Below are 20188 nucleotides of genomic sequence, written 5' to 3'. Positions count from 1 at the left end.
CACCAAAATTGTTGTGGCAATTTTTCATTAAACAATCATCTCTGCATAAAAGACAGTCTGAAATCAAATGATCATTAAAAAGTAATTTATTATCTTGCAAGAGGCCCAATTGCCCCACAGAGGTAGTCAGTACAGTCTGTGAAGCAAGTGCGACAAGGAGGGAGGGGTAGATCACTCTACTTATACTGTTATTCTCTCAAGGTCTCTTCACCCATAAATGGATAATAACCTAGCTCAATGCTCTCATTTAGGGCTGAGCTTTAGGTTTAGCTCTCCTAGTCCCAAATTGGATCCCCTCTGACCTAAGGGGTCAAGGGTCCCTTCCAAAACCATGTCTCCCCCTCTCTACTCGTCCCACAGCAGTTCACATCAATCATTATATTGTAGAATCAGCAGGACACAGCAGCACACCTAAGAATTAACCCTGTGTATAAGAGAAAATCAAAAATTCCCATTACAGTGGGTTTTCTGGGTTTATCCCGAGCTTGTATAGGTCTGATTGTACACTGCAGTGTCTAGAGCCGCCTCAACACTTTCAATCATCACGGCACACGTGGCAATAAAAGTCATTTGATTTGAAATCACCCATCCGGGTTTTTGGAAAGTGATTTTTATGTATTCTGTCTTAATGTTTTATTAAAATTATATCAAGCTATCATGCTATTAAACTATCGTTTACATTTTGTGAATAGCTCAGCATTTGTTTATGATCCTGATTTCTGAATGACATCATTAATCTATTTGTGGGATGTGTTTGATACTTGTCTTCACACTGTACATTGGTGTCTCTTTCTAACAACAAATACCAAGCCTGATTCTAAAGTAACAACTTACATCAACAAAAACACAAGAATGATATTTTATTATTGTTTCTGAAATTACTACAGTATTAAACTGAACTTGAAATGTTTGTATGATACAGAAAAACATAACATTTTTAAATTAATTGATGAGAGAATGATGAACAGGGAAGCTGGTTTATCCTTTGTGTAGTCAGAGAAGATTCATCCTCTGTTCAACCAAGGAAGGTTAACAACAGCTACAGTGTGTTAACAGTAGTTTAGCCTCTGCTTTGCCAGGGAAGTTGGTTTATCCACTGTCTAATCAGGGAAGGTTGTTTAACGGAATAGTTATCCTCTATGTTGCTAGAGAAGGTTTATCCTCTGCAGGGCTCTCAAGTTTTGAACTGAGTTCAGAGTGAGATTTTGGCGGCGACGGGGGTTTGGGTGGGGACGGGGGTCTAATCTGAAAAATGACACATAAATTTGTACAAATAAAACAAATATTAATTTAATTCAGCATTTCTTAGTGCAGAGGGCTGTTCCATAAAACAAGATTAGAATACAAGCCAGGCTTATTTTGGTTAGTCAGACTTATTGTTGGTGGATTCTGTTTCATAAAGCAAACTTAAAATAGTTCAAACTCAGTTACCCTGGCAACTTATGCTGGGAAACTAGCCTGGTCCAGGGCAGGCTAACTGTCAGGCTAAGCCTCAGCTGTTACACAGATCCTCTAACACTGACCGACAAGAACACAATGATATTACCACTGACACTCTCTCATACCATTATTGGACTTTACTAACCACTATCAGTCCAAAAATAAATACACAGTATACAGAAAATCAACTTAAATAAGGCTACAATGATAAATTAGACTATAGATAGATAGATAGATAGATAGATAGATAGATAGATAGATAGATAGATAGATAGATAGATAGAAACAATATATATACTACAGGTTTTCTTTTGGCTGAATGTTTTGTGCCCAAGATTTAATTAGATTGTTTTAAAGATTTATGAATACATTTCTCTCTGGTTTTGTTTGGCAGCTGTAGTACATGTTTATGATTATTAGAAGAACATTAGAACACAATCTAAAAAAAAAAGCTTTTTAAAGCAGAAGTTAAAATCACAATTTAAAAATAAATAATTACAAAAGCACAGTATAAATTTTAACTGGTAAGATGAATCTGAGCTTAGTAATTGACAGTATATTAACCTACATTTGATTTACACCATTACAATAGTCCCTTTACAGTTATTGCTATCATAAAAATACACTTGTAGGTTTAAAATTCTAAATAAGGCACATCTAATGTCCAACTAACAAATATTTTAGCATATATATATATATATATATACACACACATATATATATATATATATATATATATATACACACACATATATATATATATATATATATATATATATATATATATAACATATATATATATATATATATATATATATATATATATATATATATATATATATATATATAAAATGTACTTTATTATGTCTTTCAATTCAAACACATTTAACACAATTATACAAATTGACAGTTCCTTTAAAGACATCATATTTCCCCCCAATAAATATTCCTTATTTTTCCTTCTACTTTTTTTCTTTTGTGATGATACCCACCAACACATAGCCTAAAAAACACATAATTAGAACAATAACCAAAAAGTACATAGACACTTTTACATATGATTTAAGGGGAAAAAGACAAAAGACAATAAATAAATATTAATAAAATTTAACATTCACATATTTATATCAAACTCTTATAATGACACATAATTCCTAATAGTTATTCAAGTAATATTATTTAAATATAAAATATTCAATATTAAATAAGTCAATAAATAAAATAACAAATAACTAGAAATAAAAGGGAGGGTTATATAAAAATGTAGTAAATGTAGGCTAATATATGTTCCTTTATTTTATGGAATATTCTTTGATTTTAGAGTTGCACATATCTTTTCAAAATGTATACATTTGCTCTTAATTTCATGTTATCCTCTCCATAATGTACTTTAGAAACTAAATCTAACCACTCATTTAAAACGGGGGATTCTTGCTTTCTCCAAAAAATTATTGCATTAAAAGCTGTAATTCTCAGCATTCTAAATAAGTAGGCCTATATGTCATCTTTATTAAGTAGCATAGGTCCTATACCCAAAACTATATTTTGTATCTTTATATATTTAGTTTCTTTAAAAAAAAAATCTTCCCTGAATTAGGCTACTTCTGTTCAAATGTTTTTTTTTATTAGAAGTATAAAATATATGAGTGTAATGAGCTAGAAGTTCACTGCAACTTATCCAACATCCTAAAGATAAATTATTATAATTAGAAGATATTTCTGGTGTTATAAAATATCGCATATTAATTTGCCAAGCAAAATGTATATTTTAGTCAGAATTATTGTGCTCCTATTTGGCGCGCATGCGCGCAGCAGCGCTCGTTCAATATGAAGATTAGCAGTAAAATGTTTACATTTTTGCTCGACTTTTACAGATGGAGAATATAACTGTAAAATGTAAGTTTTGCACTGAGGGGAAAAAAACATGTCACAAACGCATAAAACAGCACAAATATACGCTGTTTGATGGTGGTTCGATTTGATCCACGATCGACCTCTAGGGCTGCTTCAGAAACGCGTGCACACGCAATTATCTAGACTAGATAAACCTGGATCAAATAGAGCATCACAGTCCCGCCCATCGCCCGAGAGCGCTTAGGTGCCGGAAGTAAATTTCCCATTCATTTCTTCCATTGACGTTTTTGAAAATCCGTATCTAAAGAGTTTTAGAGCATGTCTGAGGATAACCAGCTACGGCTGAACTCATAGGCATACAACATATTATTTCGAGTGAAAAAACTACGAGAAAATCCCCAAAAAGTCAAAGGTACAAGACTGTGTACATATTTTCATTTCCGAGCGAAGGAACTACTCATCCCATAAACCACCGCGCCTCACTGAAGTCGACACAACCGCGAAAGCCTTTAGAGCGACTTTCAAATCTGACGACAGCAACGCGAACTTTTTCTTGTGCAGTTTATAGCAGTTTATAGCAGTTCTTTCAGTAGTAATCGTGTAAATAATAGTGTTTTTATAGGTATTGTGTATTGAATTTTATATTTATCATTGTGTATTTTATCGTGTATTTTATATTGTGTGCGTGTGTGAAAAGCGGTTAACGATAACGTTAGCAACATGGTGCAGTGCTTTGTACCTGACTGCAATCACCGCTCAGTGGTCAACACATGTCGTTTCCATCGATTCCCCAAGAGTGATGCCGTGAGGAATCGGTGGATAAGATATATCAAGTAAGTACGTTATTTTATTTTTAATTTTTTCAAATGAATATAAGAATGCAATCAGGGTGTTGTGTGTTAATAGTAACGTATTTATGGTATACACATTACCTATCTTATGTGTTCGTGTTACGGTATAAAGGACATCGACGAGGTGTACATTTAAATCCATTAATGCACATTAATGACAGTAGTGCATTAAAACATTTGTTAAATGCATTTGTGTCAAAATGTTTTTGTTCAGGTATTAATGGGAATGGCTGGATAGACCATGCAGCTAGCGATGTGTCTGGCTTCTGACTTTCTGCTTCTTAAGCTTCTACTTAGCTTTGATATTTAATAATTCAATAATAATCGCATAACTGTACTTGCTCAGGCTTTAATGAATAACTGTATTGGTTTATGCATTAATGGATACATGTACTTGTTTAGGCATTAATGCATAACTGTATTTGTTTATGCTTCAATGCATACATGTATTTGCTTATGCTTTAATGCATAACTGTGTTTATGCATTAATGCAGCTTAGGCTTTAATGTATTTGATTATGCCTTAATGCATGTAAGTCAACCATGAGTATGAATAACAATTGTTTTTTGTTCAATCAGGCGTGCAGACAGGGCACCCAGTCCCTACTCCAGAGTGTGCAGCTGCCATTTTAAAGATGGACTTGAAAGGGGTCCAACATGGTTCCTAGGGCGTAGTCACAATGAACCTGTCGAGGACAGCCCGAGTCAGCCCCTGGAGCCCAGCACGAGTCAGCCAAGCACAAGTCAGCCCCTGGAGCCCAGCACGAGTCAGCCAAGCACGAGTCAGCCCCTGGAGCCCAGCACGAGTCAGCCAAGCACGAGTCAGCCCCTGGAGCCCAGCACGAGTCAGCCCCTGGAGCCCAGCACGAGTCAGCCCCTGGAGCCCAGCACGAGTCAGCCCCTGGAGCCCAGCACGAGTCAGCCCCTGGAGCCCAGCACGAGTCAGCCAAGCACGAGTCAGCCCCTGGAGCCCAGCACGAGTCAGCCCACACAGGAGAGCCTGCCCATGACGTCCAGTCCCATTCAACATGTGCATCAATGTTCCAGGTACTCTGCATCATTCCTTGATGAAAAGGTCCTACGGATGGAAACTGGCTTCCCCGACAGAACCATTTTTAACATCTTTGTTGGCTATGTGTTGCGATTCAAGGAGTCTATCGTGTACTATGCTGGGTGGAAGGTAGAATGTCTGTCAATTGATGACCAGATCCTGATGACTCTGATGAAGCTTCGTCATAATTACACTAACCTGCATCTTGGTCAGCTTTTTCAATGTGGCTCATCCTGCGTGGCTAATGTAGTACTGACTTTTATCTATGTTCTACATGAACTTTGGTTCAAAGACATCATGGCTGCTGTGCCAAGTCGGGAGAAAAACCAGTCAAGCCTACCATTGTCTTTCCAGATGTTCCGTAACTGCAGGATGGTGATAGACTGCACTGATGTTGAAATTGCTACTCCAGCCTCAATGGACCTTCAAAAACACACCTACTCGTCATACAGAGGCATGCATTCATTCAAGATCCTGCTAGGTGTGGCACCAAACGCTGTTATTACATATTGCAGCAGATTGTATCCTGGGTCAGTCTCTGACAAGGCCATTGTGGCTAAGAGTGGCATCCTTGATGTCTTCAAGTCGGGTGATGTCGTCCTTGCTGACAAAGGCTTTCTGATTCGAGATCTTTTGCCAGAAGGAGTCAGCTTGAACATTCCACCATTCTTGCACCATGGCAAGTTAACCAAGAGTGAAGTGAAACTCACAAAAGACATTGCACGGACAAGAATTCATGTCGAGAGGGCAAATGCTCGTTTGAAAGAATATAAAATCCTGCACTTTATTCCTCACTCCTTACGTAGCCATGCTGACGTGGTGGTTCAGCTCTGCTGTGCTTTGGTGAATCTCCAAAATCCCCTGATAAAGGAAGTTGCAGTGAATTTGGATGAGTGACTTTTTACACACACACACACACACGGAGGAATGGACGCTGGGGAGCAGCGACTCTCTCACACACACACACACACACAGAGGAATGGACGCTGGGGAGCAGCGACTCTCTCACACACACAGAGGAATGGACGCTGGGGAGCAGCGACTCTCACACACACACAGAGGAATGGACGCTGGGGAGCAGCGACTCTCTCACACACACAGAGGAATGGACGCTGGGGAGCAGCGACTCTCTCACACACACAGAGGAATGGACGCTGGGGAGCAGCGACTCTCACACACACACAGAGGAATGGACGCTGGGGAGCAGCGACTCTCTCACACACACAGAGGAATGGACGCTGGGGAGCAGCGACTCTCACACACACACAGAGGAATGGACGCTGGGGAGCAGCGACTCTCACACACACACAGAGGAATGGACGCTGGGGAGCAGCGACTCCCTCACACACAGAGGAATGGACGCTGGGGAGCAGCGACTCTCTCACACACACAGAGGAATGGACGCTGGGGAGCAGCGACTCTCTCACACACAGAGGAATGGACGCTGGGGAGCAGCGACTCTCACACACACACAGAGGAATGGACGCTGGGGAGCAGCGACTCTCTCACACACACAGAGGAATGGACGCTGGGGAGCAGCGACTCTCACACACACAGAGGAATGGACGCTGGGGAGCAGCGACTCTCTCACACACACAGAGGAATGGACGCTGGGGAGCAGCGACTCTCTCACACACACAGAGGAATGGACGCTGGGGAGCAGCGACTCTCTCACACACACAGAGGAATGGACGCTGGGGAGCAGCGACTCTCACACACACACACACACACACACAGAGGAATGGACGCTGGGGAGCAGCACGGACAAGAATTCATGTCGAGAGGGCAAATGCTCGTTTGAAAGAATATAAAATCCTGCACTTTATTCCTCACTCCTTACGTAGCCATGCTGACGTGGTGGTTCAGCTCTGCTTTGCTTTGGTGAATCTCCAAAATCCCCTGATAAAGGAAGTTGCAGTGAATTTGGATGAGTGACTTTTTACACACACACACACACACACACACGGAGGAATGGACGCTGGGGAGCAGCGACTCTCTCACACACACACACACACACAGAGGAATGGACGCTGGGGAGCAGCGACTCTCTCACACACACAGAGGAATGGACGCTGGGGAGCAGCGACTCTCACACACACACAGAGGAATGGACGCTGGGGAGCAGCGACTCTCACACACACACAGAGGAATGGACGCTGGGGAGCAGCGACTCTCTCACACACACAGAGGAATGGACGCTGGGGAGCAGCGACTCTCACACACACACAGAGGAATGGACGCTGGGGAGCAGCGACTCTCTCACACACACAGAGGAATGGACGCTGGGGAGCAGCGACTCTCACACACACACAGAGGAATGGACGCTGGGGAGCAGCGACTCTCACACACACACAGAGGAATGGACGCTGGGGAGCAGCGACTCTCTCACACACACAGAGGAATGGACGCTGGGGAGCAGCGACTCTCACACACACAGAGGAATGGACGCTGGGGAGCAGCGACTCTCACACACACAGAGGAATGGACGCTGGGGAGCAGCGACTCTCACACACACACAGAGGAATGGACGCTGGGGAGCAGCGACTCTCACACACACACACACACACACAGAGGAATGGACGCTGGGGAGCAGCGACTCTCACACACACACACACACAGAGGAATGGACGCTGTGGCGTGCACATAACGGGGTCGCAAACATAACAGTAACAGACGCATGATGGCGAACGGCACCCTCTTTGTTAAAAGCTAACATACTGAAAATTGTCAATTTCATTGTTACCTATTTAGTATTTTTTGTATGAGAGCTGCCTTCTGTATGGTTTAGTTTTCACATCAGTATGCTGTAAACCGATCTGTTATACTGCAATGCCAGTCACAAAAAGCTACATTTTGACTGTGCTCTCTGCAGATGTTCATTCACTTTTTTTGTATAAGCTGTTTTTGATTGTGGTATACAGCAAACATTTCAAGTCATAACTCTTTATTATTTAGTTGTGTATAAGAGCGGCTTTGTATGTTACTAATTAGGCTATTCAGAATATGCACAAGCCACATGCAATAAGTCCACAAGCATTATATGAGAGCTGCTGGTACATAATTCAATATTTTTGAATGAAAACGGTTTGTGATTTTGCTACAGCAAAATGTTTTTTGTCTGAAGGATTATATTGCTCATTGGAAATAACAAGAGGATGTTGGTTAGAAGTCTATTATTAAATGCTAGAGATTCCGAATATGCTGAAGTTTGTATTAATTTACTACAAGTACACTGCTAGTACAGGCACACATTTATTTTCCTGTTGGTTCTTTGCAGTGTTGGGACAAATGCTGGCAAATGTAACCTTATAGTTGACTTGCCAAATCACTTCCATTTGTTTTATTAATAAAATTAATATAGGAAGATTGGAAGTAAGTTCGTTATGGGTCATCATAAATACTTTGCCTTAAAAGTACCAAGTAAGTAAAAAAAAAATCGTTAATAATCGATAATCGTTACCCTGTGAATCGTAATCGAATCGAATCGTACACACACGGAGGAATGGACTATCTATATGTATGTGACTTTGGGTTGCACTCTGAGAGGCTAGTTGTTTTTATTTCTTATGTTCTGGATCATTGGCTTCCCTGTAACCAGGTACTGACAGGAGGCGCGACGAGAACGCTGATCCTTTGCCACCCAAAAATGTTTGAACAGAACTGTGAAGAAATCCTCAAGGATGAACAAAGAGGAACTGATTGTAAGAACTATTACATTATATACACTATTTACAATTTACAAGTTCTGCTCAATATGTGGGAGCATATGAGCTCTGTAAAACGCCTCCAAAATCCCCAAGTTAGGCAGCCAGGAGTCATCGCGGGAGATTGGCAATATCATGCACTGCTTAGGTGTCCAAATGATGAAGTGGCATGTGGTCTTCCCTGTAATGTGCAGCTGCCCCTGCACTTGGTGCCAGTAGCTGTGGTCCCTTTTCAGGTGGTAAGTGCCACCTTCCTGGTGAAGGTAAAAGCTGTTTTCTTTCACTGCTTCCTCAAAGGTACTGTCCCTCCATCTGTATGGACACTTCACCTCAATAATGCCCGTCTCTCCAACGAGACCATCAGGGGTGGCACCAAGGATCCCAGAGTCAGCCAACCATAAACCAGACCCTCTGACTTTCAGGCCGGTGCCCTCCTCGAACGCAGCAATACCCTCTTTTTCATTGACTATGCCCCACTGCACAGCCAAAACTCCAGAAAGGTCCTGGTTCCCACAGAGCCTGTTGATGAGGGAAGGGGTGGCACGTTTTGCGGACAGCACGCTTCCAAAGTTGCTGGCTGTTAGGCGACCTTTCCGCAGGGCATGCCAGAGGTGGTTATCCTGTTGGCCCACTGTTGCTGTCTGGATGGCCATTATCTGGTCCAAGGACAGCCTTAAGGCAGCAAGAACAGCATCACTGCCCAGGTGTTTGTTGGCAGTTACAATGCTGTGACTGCAGAGATGAAGAAGAGATCCCTGTTGAGTTTCTGGCTCAGGAGTGAGCAGCCAGGAGACCCCCGTGAAGCGACCCTGGAATTGATCCAGCAACCACTTACGGTCATCCGGGGTCACTGAACGAGTCAGTGGCTTGTAGCTACATCCAGGGAAAAGTTCCTCCACTGCCTTGACTCTGTCTGATGGACCACGAGGCTTTTTCCACCTGCACTCCACGTCCGTGGAGCTCAGGTTATGCACAGCCCAGATCATCAGAGCAGCAGCGTGACTGCATTTATATTCTCCACGGGGACATTCACAAGAGGTAGAGGTGACATCGGCCGAGTCACCAGTGGAAACCTGAAGAGAAGCTTATAAATTAACCATTTAACCACCTATTTATTTAACAAATTTGTGTTCAAATTTGAACTTTGATATAAACTTAATTTATATGTTTAATGCATCAATGTGATGGTTCCAAATAAATTGAAATGATGCAACACACTTTACATTGTTATTCATTTGTTTATTTATTCATTGATTTAATCTCATGTTAGAATATTGTCACAGCTGAAAGGTGTAGAGATATTTCTGTTTGTGTTAGTTGGTGAATGTCAGATGATTGTATAATGTATAATTTCATGCCATCTGCTGTAGCCATCAGTACCACTGCCAATCTAAAAACAAGCACTCGACCTTAACTGACAATGAGAGTAATGGGTTTTATCCTGACAAAGACAATTAGTAAAATTCATCCAAAATAAACTTCAAACTAAATAAAAAAAAGAAAGAAAGAAAATTACAATTATTTTAATGAGATGGTTTAGCGTGTGTTCAGTGTGTAGTTTGTGTGTTTATTTCAAAGCCCTTTATGATACAGGGACACTCTGCTACACACTGATGATGGCTTAGCCCGAAACGCGTCTGTTTGGACATGGTAACAATAAATGAAATTATACCTTGAGAGTGCGGTTTTTCGTCTTTATTTTTGATAACTTTTTTATTACTCGCACCCATAAATGGTCAAAGGTTCCAAAACATGTAGCATGCATTCTAGCCTACTTTACAATTATTTGTAATGTCTAGCATGTTGTGTTGTGTGTGGATGTGTTTATGAAACTGCTGGTAGCCGGGTCACGCTCTTAGACCAACAGCCTGCGAGGTTTAATAGTTTTGGCGGTCCGCAGCGTTCTGCTCATCAGTTTCAGCGGCCCACGGACAAATGCCTCAACAACAATTTCCCACTTGTGGTCCATGCTCATTTTATTCATGAAGTTATAGTTCATCCTTAATTTTAATAACATTTAATGTATTTTCTTAATAACAACAAGTGAAAATTAAAAAGTGATGATCAGCAAACCAGAAAGTGCATCATATTCAGTTTATTAACTTGCCATGAATTATTACACAAATGTTCAGTAAATGCATGAAGAGGTATGCCTAAGCTAAATATTGTTTTGACAGTGGCATCATAAAATGCTTGATATGACTCATACCATATGGAGGCTACAGTAGCCTAGCTAAAGTGAACGATAATGCTAACTAACGTTACCATCTCCCTGCCATCTCCCTGCAAAACTCACCACAACTTTGTAGGTCTTGTCCCTCATGCTGGCCCTTACAAAACCCACAAGCTGACCCTCGGACACGCTACACTCAACTACATGACCCGATTTAAAGTGGTTTTCACCCCTTTTAACACTTTTGTTTTCCTCCTTGAAAAAAGCCATCATGGCAGCCAAGGAGATCATGATTGCACTGATAAATCAACCGTGCAAAAAACACAACACAGGTTTTTTTTTTTTTAAATGATCTTCAGTCTTCACGGACTTTCGCGGGGTTTAACCAGACAGTTACACGAGCTCCACCAATCAGATGCATCACTGTGGGATTGTGGGATTGTTTAGGATTGTGGGTAATGAAGTACTTCTACAAGACATCGCGAATAAAAGGCATTTATCCCAAAACAAGGTTAGTGCCCCATGAACTTTTGGCGGTTATATGAGCATATACAATCGCTTAGTACAGCCGTAGCTGGTTTTAAGTCTACCATGTATGGTTACGTTTTTATGGCTTATATCCCAACTGTCAATGGAGAAATTGTATTGAATTTTTACTTCCGGCACCGGCTGTGGGCGGGACTGTGATGCTCTATTAGTGAGATTGCGTGAACTTCAATTACCTTTTATGGAACCACTTTAGCCCCAACTTATTTGTTAGGCTCATTCAAGTCCGGTTTTGGAGTTTAATCCCCGCTTTTCTAAGCGTCTTTTATGGAACAACCCTCAGGTGGGTGTGTGTGTGTGTGTGTGTGTGTGTGTGTGTGTGTGTGTGTGTGTGTGGGTGTGTGGGTGTGTGTGTGAGTGTGTATGACGAGTGGATAGTGCCACGGATAACTTACCGAAGTCGACAGTCGTGTACTTTTACGTGACAGAAGGGGTACGCCGCACCACAGACGCGTGACTCCAACGTCGCACCACAGCACGCCGCACCACAGACGCGTGACACCAACCTGTGACGTCGCATCACAATAAAATAATATCTATTTCCCCCCCCCTAGCTTTTCTTATCTTTCCTTTGTTATCTTTCTAATCAATCATTCTTTTCTTGTATTCTGATGACATTGAAAATATCATTGATACAAATTTTGTATTGTATACAAAGTTGTGTATGTCATTAATGTCATCTCTGAATGGTTTATGAACAGTATTTTAAAAAAAATATATAATTCACTCACTTTCTACTGGATATGAGGACTATGCAAATTATACACCATCAAAATCACAACTTTTTGCACAATTATTAACAACAACTTTAAAGTTGAACAGATAAATTCATTAATTGTAATTGTAATTGTGTCATTCTGAGTTTTTACTTTTGAAGGTGGTAATAATTTTAATTTACACAGTTGACCATAATGGGCGAATACACAATATGAAACTATTCACGATATTGTTTACAGGAGAAGGTGACAAGAAAGTATTTTAATATTATTTTCAATAAATCAACAATGAAAAAATATAAGACAGGGAAATAGTATTTTAGTCACAAAATGCAAAACAATGTAGGTTCATGTTCAAATGTTCAAAAGGCTGTCAGTGTCGACTATTTTATTTTTAGTCATAAAGATAGATCTGAAGTGAACAATAGCCTTTAGTATGACTTAAATACATAGTACAAACGAGGCAATATAATTGGTTCAAATAAAGTAGGCTATTAAAAGTAATTCATTATTTTATTTTATTTAACAACACTAATAAAATACATGAAGAAATATATAAACAATGAACATATGTATATTATGTACAAATGCCAACAGAGGGCTGACGATAATTTTTTTTTTTTTTTTTTTTGCCTTTATAAGGACATGTGTAGTCATGTACAAAACATGCCTTTATCCACATAAAATTGACAGCCTATCGCGCCTTTATCACACATAGCCTACGTTCAAAAAGCTTAAGCAATAGTAGCAGCCCCCAATCAGGCAAAATGAATCAATGAGGCCCTTTTTTAAAATATATTTTATATATATAACCGGCGCATAGGCCTATAGGCCTATAAGGTTTTTTTATATAATACTGTATATTATATCCTAAGATTTATTTTTGTTAATAGGCTATATCTTCATTACCTAGAAATATAAATAAACAAAAAGTAGTCAAAACACATCTAACAGAACAGAGCCTAAGTTGTTTATTTTTTACAACATTGTGTTATTTTGTTTAATTAACGAAATGTCAATCTTCATCTTTATAACAGAAGATACAATACAATACAAAAATCTTCAAGATACAGCCATATACAATCTTCACATGTATAACGGATTGTCACCTTATAAACAATCCTTTGTGTGGTGGAATAAGCAATGTTATATATATATGGTTACCGGTAGTATCTTAATTTAAACTTTATTTTATTATTTTATTTGTTCATTAACTAATTATGCTAACTCAACTAATTTAATGTAAAGAGCTGGATACTAATTACTAATTAAATGATGTCAAATATTAAATGTAGGCTATAGTTGCCATAGACTAAAGGTTTTTTCTAGACTAGTAGTCATTTATTTAAGCAATTAGGACTAATCGCACGTTTAAATTCAACCCTGGGTGTAGGCCTATTTATGGCTATAGCCTTTATTCCGCGCTCAAGCGCATGCATAAAACTTGCCGCAAAGCACCGGCAAAAGTAGGCTAATGATATAATAAATGTGTCTGAAAAAAATAATGAAGCATTTTAATTGTTTATTAATGAACTAGTCTTTTCTAAATCAGTGTAGGCTGCCTGCAAACATATCTCCATACATCTCCGCTGTAATGAAGCCTAGATGCGCCTTTCATACGGACAGGTTCACATAATCAGATGGTATACCGTATTTGCTTTCGATTGGATTTTTTTTCGTTGGTGGACATTTTTTTATTTATAAACTTTATATAGATAGTTATATTTCTCATGTCTGTGAGGCTTGTCTATACACTGTTTTTCGGTTCATTTTTGAGACGCGCTCCAATTGACAGAGATCATGAAAGCGCGCCCTGTCCGTTTTCTTTTATTTTACAAAAGCACAACGTTTTCTTGTTGTTGAGAGTTTACACAAATAAAAGTAGTTGTGACTGATGTATTATTCTTTTCTGTATGACCAGAAATGATGGAGTATTTTAAGTTGTTTCCACTGTTGATAGGAAAATGCGAGTGATGGCACCGGCGCGTCCATGTGTGTCATGCAGTGCGCGCTCCACACTCCGCACAAACACTTGGATATTCGCTTCATAATAGCGAACATTTATCTAGGTTAACGTTAGAGCGAATGGCCATGCCAGACTGATAAGTCCTCTTCATGTTTAACAAATCAAATTCTGTTGCATTTTATTGCGCCAGTTTGAAAAGGGCGGCTGAAACACTTAGCCTATACAGATAAACGCCCAACAATGGTGTTTTTCTTTAAACAAATTCGTTTAGTCTTTAAAATAAATATTGTTTGTGGGCTAATTAATGCCACAATAATTTGTTTATTTTATTGGCTACCTTATTTTTCATTTTTGTTTTGCATTGAATACCATTTAAAGGATTTGCTGTGCACCGCAATGCCATCCTCCCATAGAAAGACACGTTAAGAGCCACCTTTATTTTCTTTATAATAAAGGGTTTCTATCGGAAAACGCTTAACGTATAATTAAATGCATTGCGTTCATATTCTGGGCTCATCTGCTTTTCTGTAGGATAGTAGGCCTATGGTTTATTAATAAGGTGTGTACAGCATTTGATCTTTATCACTGAAGTAGCCTATTAAGCGACATTAAGCTTTTTCTTTATAATAATGGTTTTCTATGGGAGGAAAACGCTTAGCCAATGTTCGTATTCTGGGCTCATCTGCTATTAATAAGGTGTGTACAGAATGTGATCTTTTAACATGAATGTCCGTTGGGGGCTGCTATTTCTTCAGCTTTTTGAACGTATGATAAAGACATGATTGACTATCAATTTTATGTGGATAAAGACATATTTTGTACATGACTACACATGTCCTTATAAGTCCAAGAAAATATGACGTTTTAATGACATAAGATCTTGTTATTACGAGAAAAAGATGTCGTTAAAACGACAAAAGATCTCGACATAATTGAGTGGAAAAAATAATATGTAGCCTATGTGGCAGCAATGCGTCACCGTACACTGTAAAAAAAATCCCCGTTGTCATGATCCTGCCATCTAGTCCTTGATATTGTTTAATTCTTGAGGCAGGATCATGACAGACCCATGTTTTATGTGCACACACATGGCCTTTTGTTAGGCCATGTGTTTGTGTTGTCTCGTCATCTAGCCCCGCCCTCCTTGTTATCCTTGTTTAGTCATTATTGTTTCCCCATTATCACCTGTTGCCCTCGTTATTTGTTCCCTATTTAATCCCCTCATGTCTGCTGTCTTGTGTCGGTTCATTGTTGTACATTGTGTGATCTCTTTGTGAGTATTCCTGTCTAGCGAAGTTCTGATCTTGTATTTGCTGTTTGTTTATAGTCTAGTTAATTGTCAGAGTCATAGTCTAGTTTAGTCACTCGTAGTCCTGTCTTGTCTTGTTTTGCCCCCTCGTGGGCTTTGTTTTCCCTGTTATTTGTATAAAATAAACCTTGTGTGTCCTGCAAACTGTCTGCGATTGGGTTCATCCTGCCACCTCATAACAGAATGAACCGACCAAAACTGAACCCAGCAGACAGTTTGTCCTCGTCCCTTCAGTCTCCAGCGGACCCTCTGGAGGATTGGTGGCTCAAGGCCATCTCCGACTCCAAGATGGGAAAACTGCCAATTCCTCCCCAGGAAGAACGATCTCTAAATGAGTATGCTTGGGTTGTGGAGGAGAGGAGGTGTTTTTTACCTGAGAGCCTCCTTAATCGCTACCTCATTGCGGGCCTTAATGATATCCCCCCTCTGGCTAAACGGGAGAGGCTGGTCTGTCGTCCTTTCCAGGAGATGGTGGCCCATCTGTCACGGAGAGACCCGCCCAGTGCCACTAGCCCATCTCCACCTGGCATGCTGCCCGTGATCCCGGAGGGTCGTGTTCTTGCCGTGGCTACGTTGGGGGACCAGACTGTTTTCTCCACTACTCCCGAAGTGGCTACTCTTCGCGGCAAGCGGGGAAGACGGCTGTCCTGGGAGTCCGCATCAGAGGCCTCGTCGACGGAGTCTACACCTCCCGGGACTGTCTTCCCAGCGCCTGTTCCAATTCCCGTGGAACTCCATAGAGTCACCAGTCCAGCTACAGCCTCGGTACCACGGCCTAGAAGGAAGAAGAGGAGGAGAGGAACCTCCCAACCGTTGTCCTTGCCTGGTCTAGAGCCCGCTACTGCAAGCACTGTCCCAGGCGCTGTCCCAGAGCCCGCTACTGCAAGCGCTGTCTCAGGCGCTGTTCCAGAGCCCGCTACTGCAGGCGCTGTTCCAGAGCCCGCTACTGCAGGCGCTGTTCCAGAGCCCGCTACTGCAAGCGCTGTTCCAGAGCCCGCTACTGCAAGCGCTGTTCCAGAGCCCGCTACTGCAAGCGCTGTTCCAGAGCCCGCTACTGCAGCGCTGTTCCAGAGCCCGCTACTGCAAGCGCTGTTCCAGAGCCCGCTGTCGTGAGTGCTGAAGAGAAAGCAGCGGCCGATTCTGCTGCTAAGGCTGTGATAGAGTCCGTATCAGCTCACCAGGAGATGCCAGTCATCATTGCTGCAAGAACCTTGTCAGAGTACTTATCCCGTCTTGTCAAGATTCTAGAAGTCCCTGTCAGTCCTGTCTTGTCCCCAGACCCTGTCCCCAGGCCAGCTGCAGAGAGCGCTGATCCCAGGGCTGCTGCAGAGAGCGCTGATCCCAGGCCTGCTGCAGAGAGCGCTGATCCCAGGCCTGCTGCAGAGAGCGCTGATCCCAGGCCAGCTGCAGAGAGCCCTGATCCCAAGTCAGTTGCAGAGAACGCAGATCCCAAGTCAGCTGTAGAAAGCGCCGTACCCCAGCTAGCTACAAAGAGCTCCATTCCCGATGCGGAGATGTGGAGCGTGGGATCCGAGTCTAATTCTGCGAGCTCCATTCCTCTCTCCGCTCCTCAGCCACCTGCAACACCCCCAGTCATGTGTCCTGTTGTGTCCCCTGCTGTTCCCCCGGTCTGGTTTCCTGTTTCTTCACCCTCTGTACCCCTGTGCGTTTCCCCGGTCACCCCTGTCACCACGTCACCCCGGACTGTTTCCCCCAAGACTGTTCCTATAGTGTCCCCGTCCAAGTCTCCCCGGATTCTTCGCCCTAAACCCTCATCCAGTCATCCTAAGACCTCTGTTCCACCCATCCATCCTGGACTTCCCCCTAAGAACTTTGTTTTGCCTTCGCCTCCCCTTTCTTGTTTACTGTTTCTTATTTGTCATCCCAACCCTGTTATAGTTTATTCTTGTCTGCCATTATTGTTATTTGTCATGTTTTGTTGGTTTGTGTCTATGTCACAGTCTGTCATGTCCCGTGTTTGATGTTCCCTTGGGGAGCGTCTGGAAGCCGCTCCTTAAGGGAGGGGTTCTGTCATGATCCTGCCATCTAGTCCTTGATATTGTTTAATTCTTGAGGCAGGATCATGACAGACCCATGTTTTATGTGCACACACATGGCCTTTTGTTAGGCCATGTGTTTGTGTTGTCTCGTCATCTAGCCCCGCCCTCCTTGTTATCCTTGTTTAGTCATTATTGTTTCCCCATTATCACCTGTTGCCCTCGTTATTTGTTCCCTATTTAATCCCCTCATGTCTGCTGTCTTGTGTCGGTTCATTGTTGTACATTGTGTGATCTCTTTGTGAGTATTCCTGTCTAGCGAAGTTCTGATCTTGTATTTGCTGTTTGTTTATAGTCTAGTTAATTGTCAGAGTCATAGTCTAGTTTAGTCACTCGTAGTCCTGTCTTGTCTTGTTTTGCCCCCTCGTGGGCTTTGTTTTCCCTGTTATTTGTATAAAATAAACCTTGTGTGTCCTGCAAACTGTCTGCGATTGGGTTCATCCTGCCACCTCATAACACCCGTAAAAAAACTTTAATATTCCGGCAGCTGGGGTGCCAGAAAAAAACTGTAAAATTACAGAAAATAACCAACACGTAAAATTACAGTAATTTTCCTTTATTTAAATCCCCGTAAAAAAACGGTAATATTCCGGCAGCTGGGGTGCCGGAAAAGAAACGTAAAATGACAGAAAATACCCCACACGTAAATTTACAGTAATTTTTCTTTATTCAAAATACAGTTTTTGGCTGTCATTTTTCATAACATTTTTTGTATTTTGAGCTTTTTAATGTTTAATTTAACAATACACCACAATATAACAAAACTCATTCTAGTTCATAACTATACGCGTTCATAAGATCATAAGTTCATAAGATAACCAAGATGGCGCCGCGGATGGCTGCCTCGGTGTTGAGCTCTCCAGTTGTTACACTGTTTTTGTTAGTTTGTCCTGTTTTATGTTTGTCATTCGCTATCAGTTATACCAGGGACGAACTGCTGAACATTCGGCAGTGCACACCAACTGATCACCAACCAGTTTTTGATTCTTCTGGCGTTTTGCGGAACATTGTCGTCGGTTGCGCCGCTGCACTGTGGAAACAGTATAAGACGCGCAGGCGTGGGAAGCGAGCCGGCACACTCGTTAAGCTCAGGCAGCGCGGATTCAGAACGGCGCTGCCTAGCATCCATCTGGCGAATGTCCGCTCTCTCCCTAACAAAATGGACGAACTACTTCTGCTCTCACGCAAAAACAAGGACTTTACCAACTCTGCTGCTCTGTGTTTCACGGAAACCTGGCTGAACGAAGCCATTCCGGACAGCGCGTTACATCTACCGGACTTTCAGCTGTTCAGAGCGGATCGCGATATGGAGTCAACGGGGAAAACGCGCGGTGGTGGGACATGCTTTTACATCAACAGAAGGTGGTGTACTGATGTAACTGTGTTAAGGAAGATGTGCTGTCCTGATGTGGAAGTGCTTTTCATTAACTGTAAGCCGTTCTACTCGCCGCGGGAGTTTTCCTCGCTCGTTCTCATCAGTGTTTACATTCCACCGCAAGCACACGTGAGTACGGCGCTGCAACAGCTGGCTGATCTGATCACAGAAACAGAACAACAACACCCGGACTCTGTTCTTATCATTCTCGGAGACTTTAATCAGGCAAAACTCACACGTGAACTGCCTAAATTCAAACAGCACATTACATGCCCCACCAGAGACAATAATATTTTGGACCATTGCTACACCACAACAAAGGATGCATATCGCTCCGTCGCCAGAGCAGCTCTAGGACTTTCCGATCACTGCCTGGTTCATCTTCTACCAACTTACAGGCAAAAACTTAAAACTGCTAAGCCAGTAATAAGGACTGTAAAGAGATGGACCAACGACACAGAGCAGGTCTTACAAGCCTGTTTTGAATGCACTGACTGGAGTGTTTTTGAAGCTGCTGCCAGCGATCTGGACGAGCTCACAGAGACTGTAACATCATACATCAGTTTCTGTGAGGATTTATGCATCCCTACCAGGACTTACTTATCATTCAACAATGATAAACCATGGTTCACACCAAAACTCAGACAGCTTCGTCAGGTCAAAGAAGATGCCTACAGGAGTGGGGATAGGATCTTGTATAATCAGGCCAGGAACACATTGACAAAGGAGATTGAAGTGGCTAAGAAGAGCTATGCCAAAAAGCTGGAAAACCAGTTTTCCTCCAACGACCCTGCATCAGTGTGGAAAGGCCTGAAAGACATTACCAACTACAAGACACCATCCCCCAGCATCGACAGCAACAAGCATCTTGCGAACGAGCTGAATGTCTTTTACTGTAGATTTGAGACCCCCGATCAGACACCCCATACCCGCCCTGACCATCTCTCTACACAGCCATCAACACCTCCAGCCATCCCCCTCCCCTCCCCCCCTGCACTTCAGATCAGTGAGGATAATGTGCGTCAGATCTTCAGGAAACAGAAGAGAAGGAAAGCACCAGGCCCAGACGGTGTTTCACCAGCCTGTCTGAAAACCTGCGCTGACCAGCTGGCCTCTATCTTCTCACTAATCTTCAACAGATCACTGG

At 41.9% G+C, this 20188-nt stretch overlaps 2 protein-coding genes across 2 annotated transcripts in view; one reads left to right on the top strand and one right to left on the bottom strand.

Annotated features, from left to right (window-relative positions):
* LOC309501908 (uncharacterized protein) overlaps window positions 1-20188 on the bottom strand; it is a 575396-nt gene that overhangs the window by 84027 nt on the left and 471181 nt on the right. The window lies entirely within an intron of this gene.
* On the top strand, window positions 3503-6251 carry LOC309501963 (uncharacterized protein). Its single transcript, XM_082174263.1, has 2 exons — window positions 3503-4127; window positions 4724-6251. Exons 1-2 carry the CDS (start codon window positions 4015-4017, stop codon window positions 6090-6092), a joined length of 1482 nt encoding a protein of 493 aa, XP_082030389.1. The 5' UTR covers window positions 3503-4014; the 3' UTR covers window positions 6093-6251.

This window comes from Leuciscus leuciscus, assembly GCF_965113295.1.
Source record: "Leuciscus leuciscus genome assembly, chromosome: 6".
NCBI classification, from domain to species: Eukaryota; Metazoa; Chordata; class Actinopteri; order Cypriniformes; family Leuciscidae; genus Leuciscus; species Leuciscus leuciscus.
Note: the sequence above shows the minus strand (reverse complement) of the source record. Positions and strands in the feature narration are given on the sequence as shown.

Excerpts from the sequence above, each read along its gene's own strand:
- LOC309501963 (XM_082174263.1), top strand. The coding sequence starts at position 4,015 with ATGGTGCAGTGCTTTGTACCTGACTGCAATCACCGCTCAGTGGTCAAC. Across the intron at positions 4,128-4,723 it reads CGGTGGATAAGATATATCAA|GCGTGCAGACAGGGCACCCA; the intron begins GTAAGTACGTTA and ends TTGTTCAATCAG.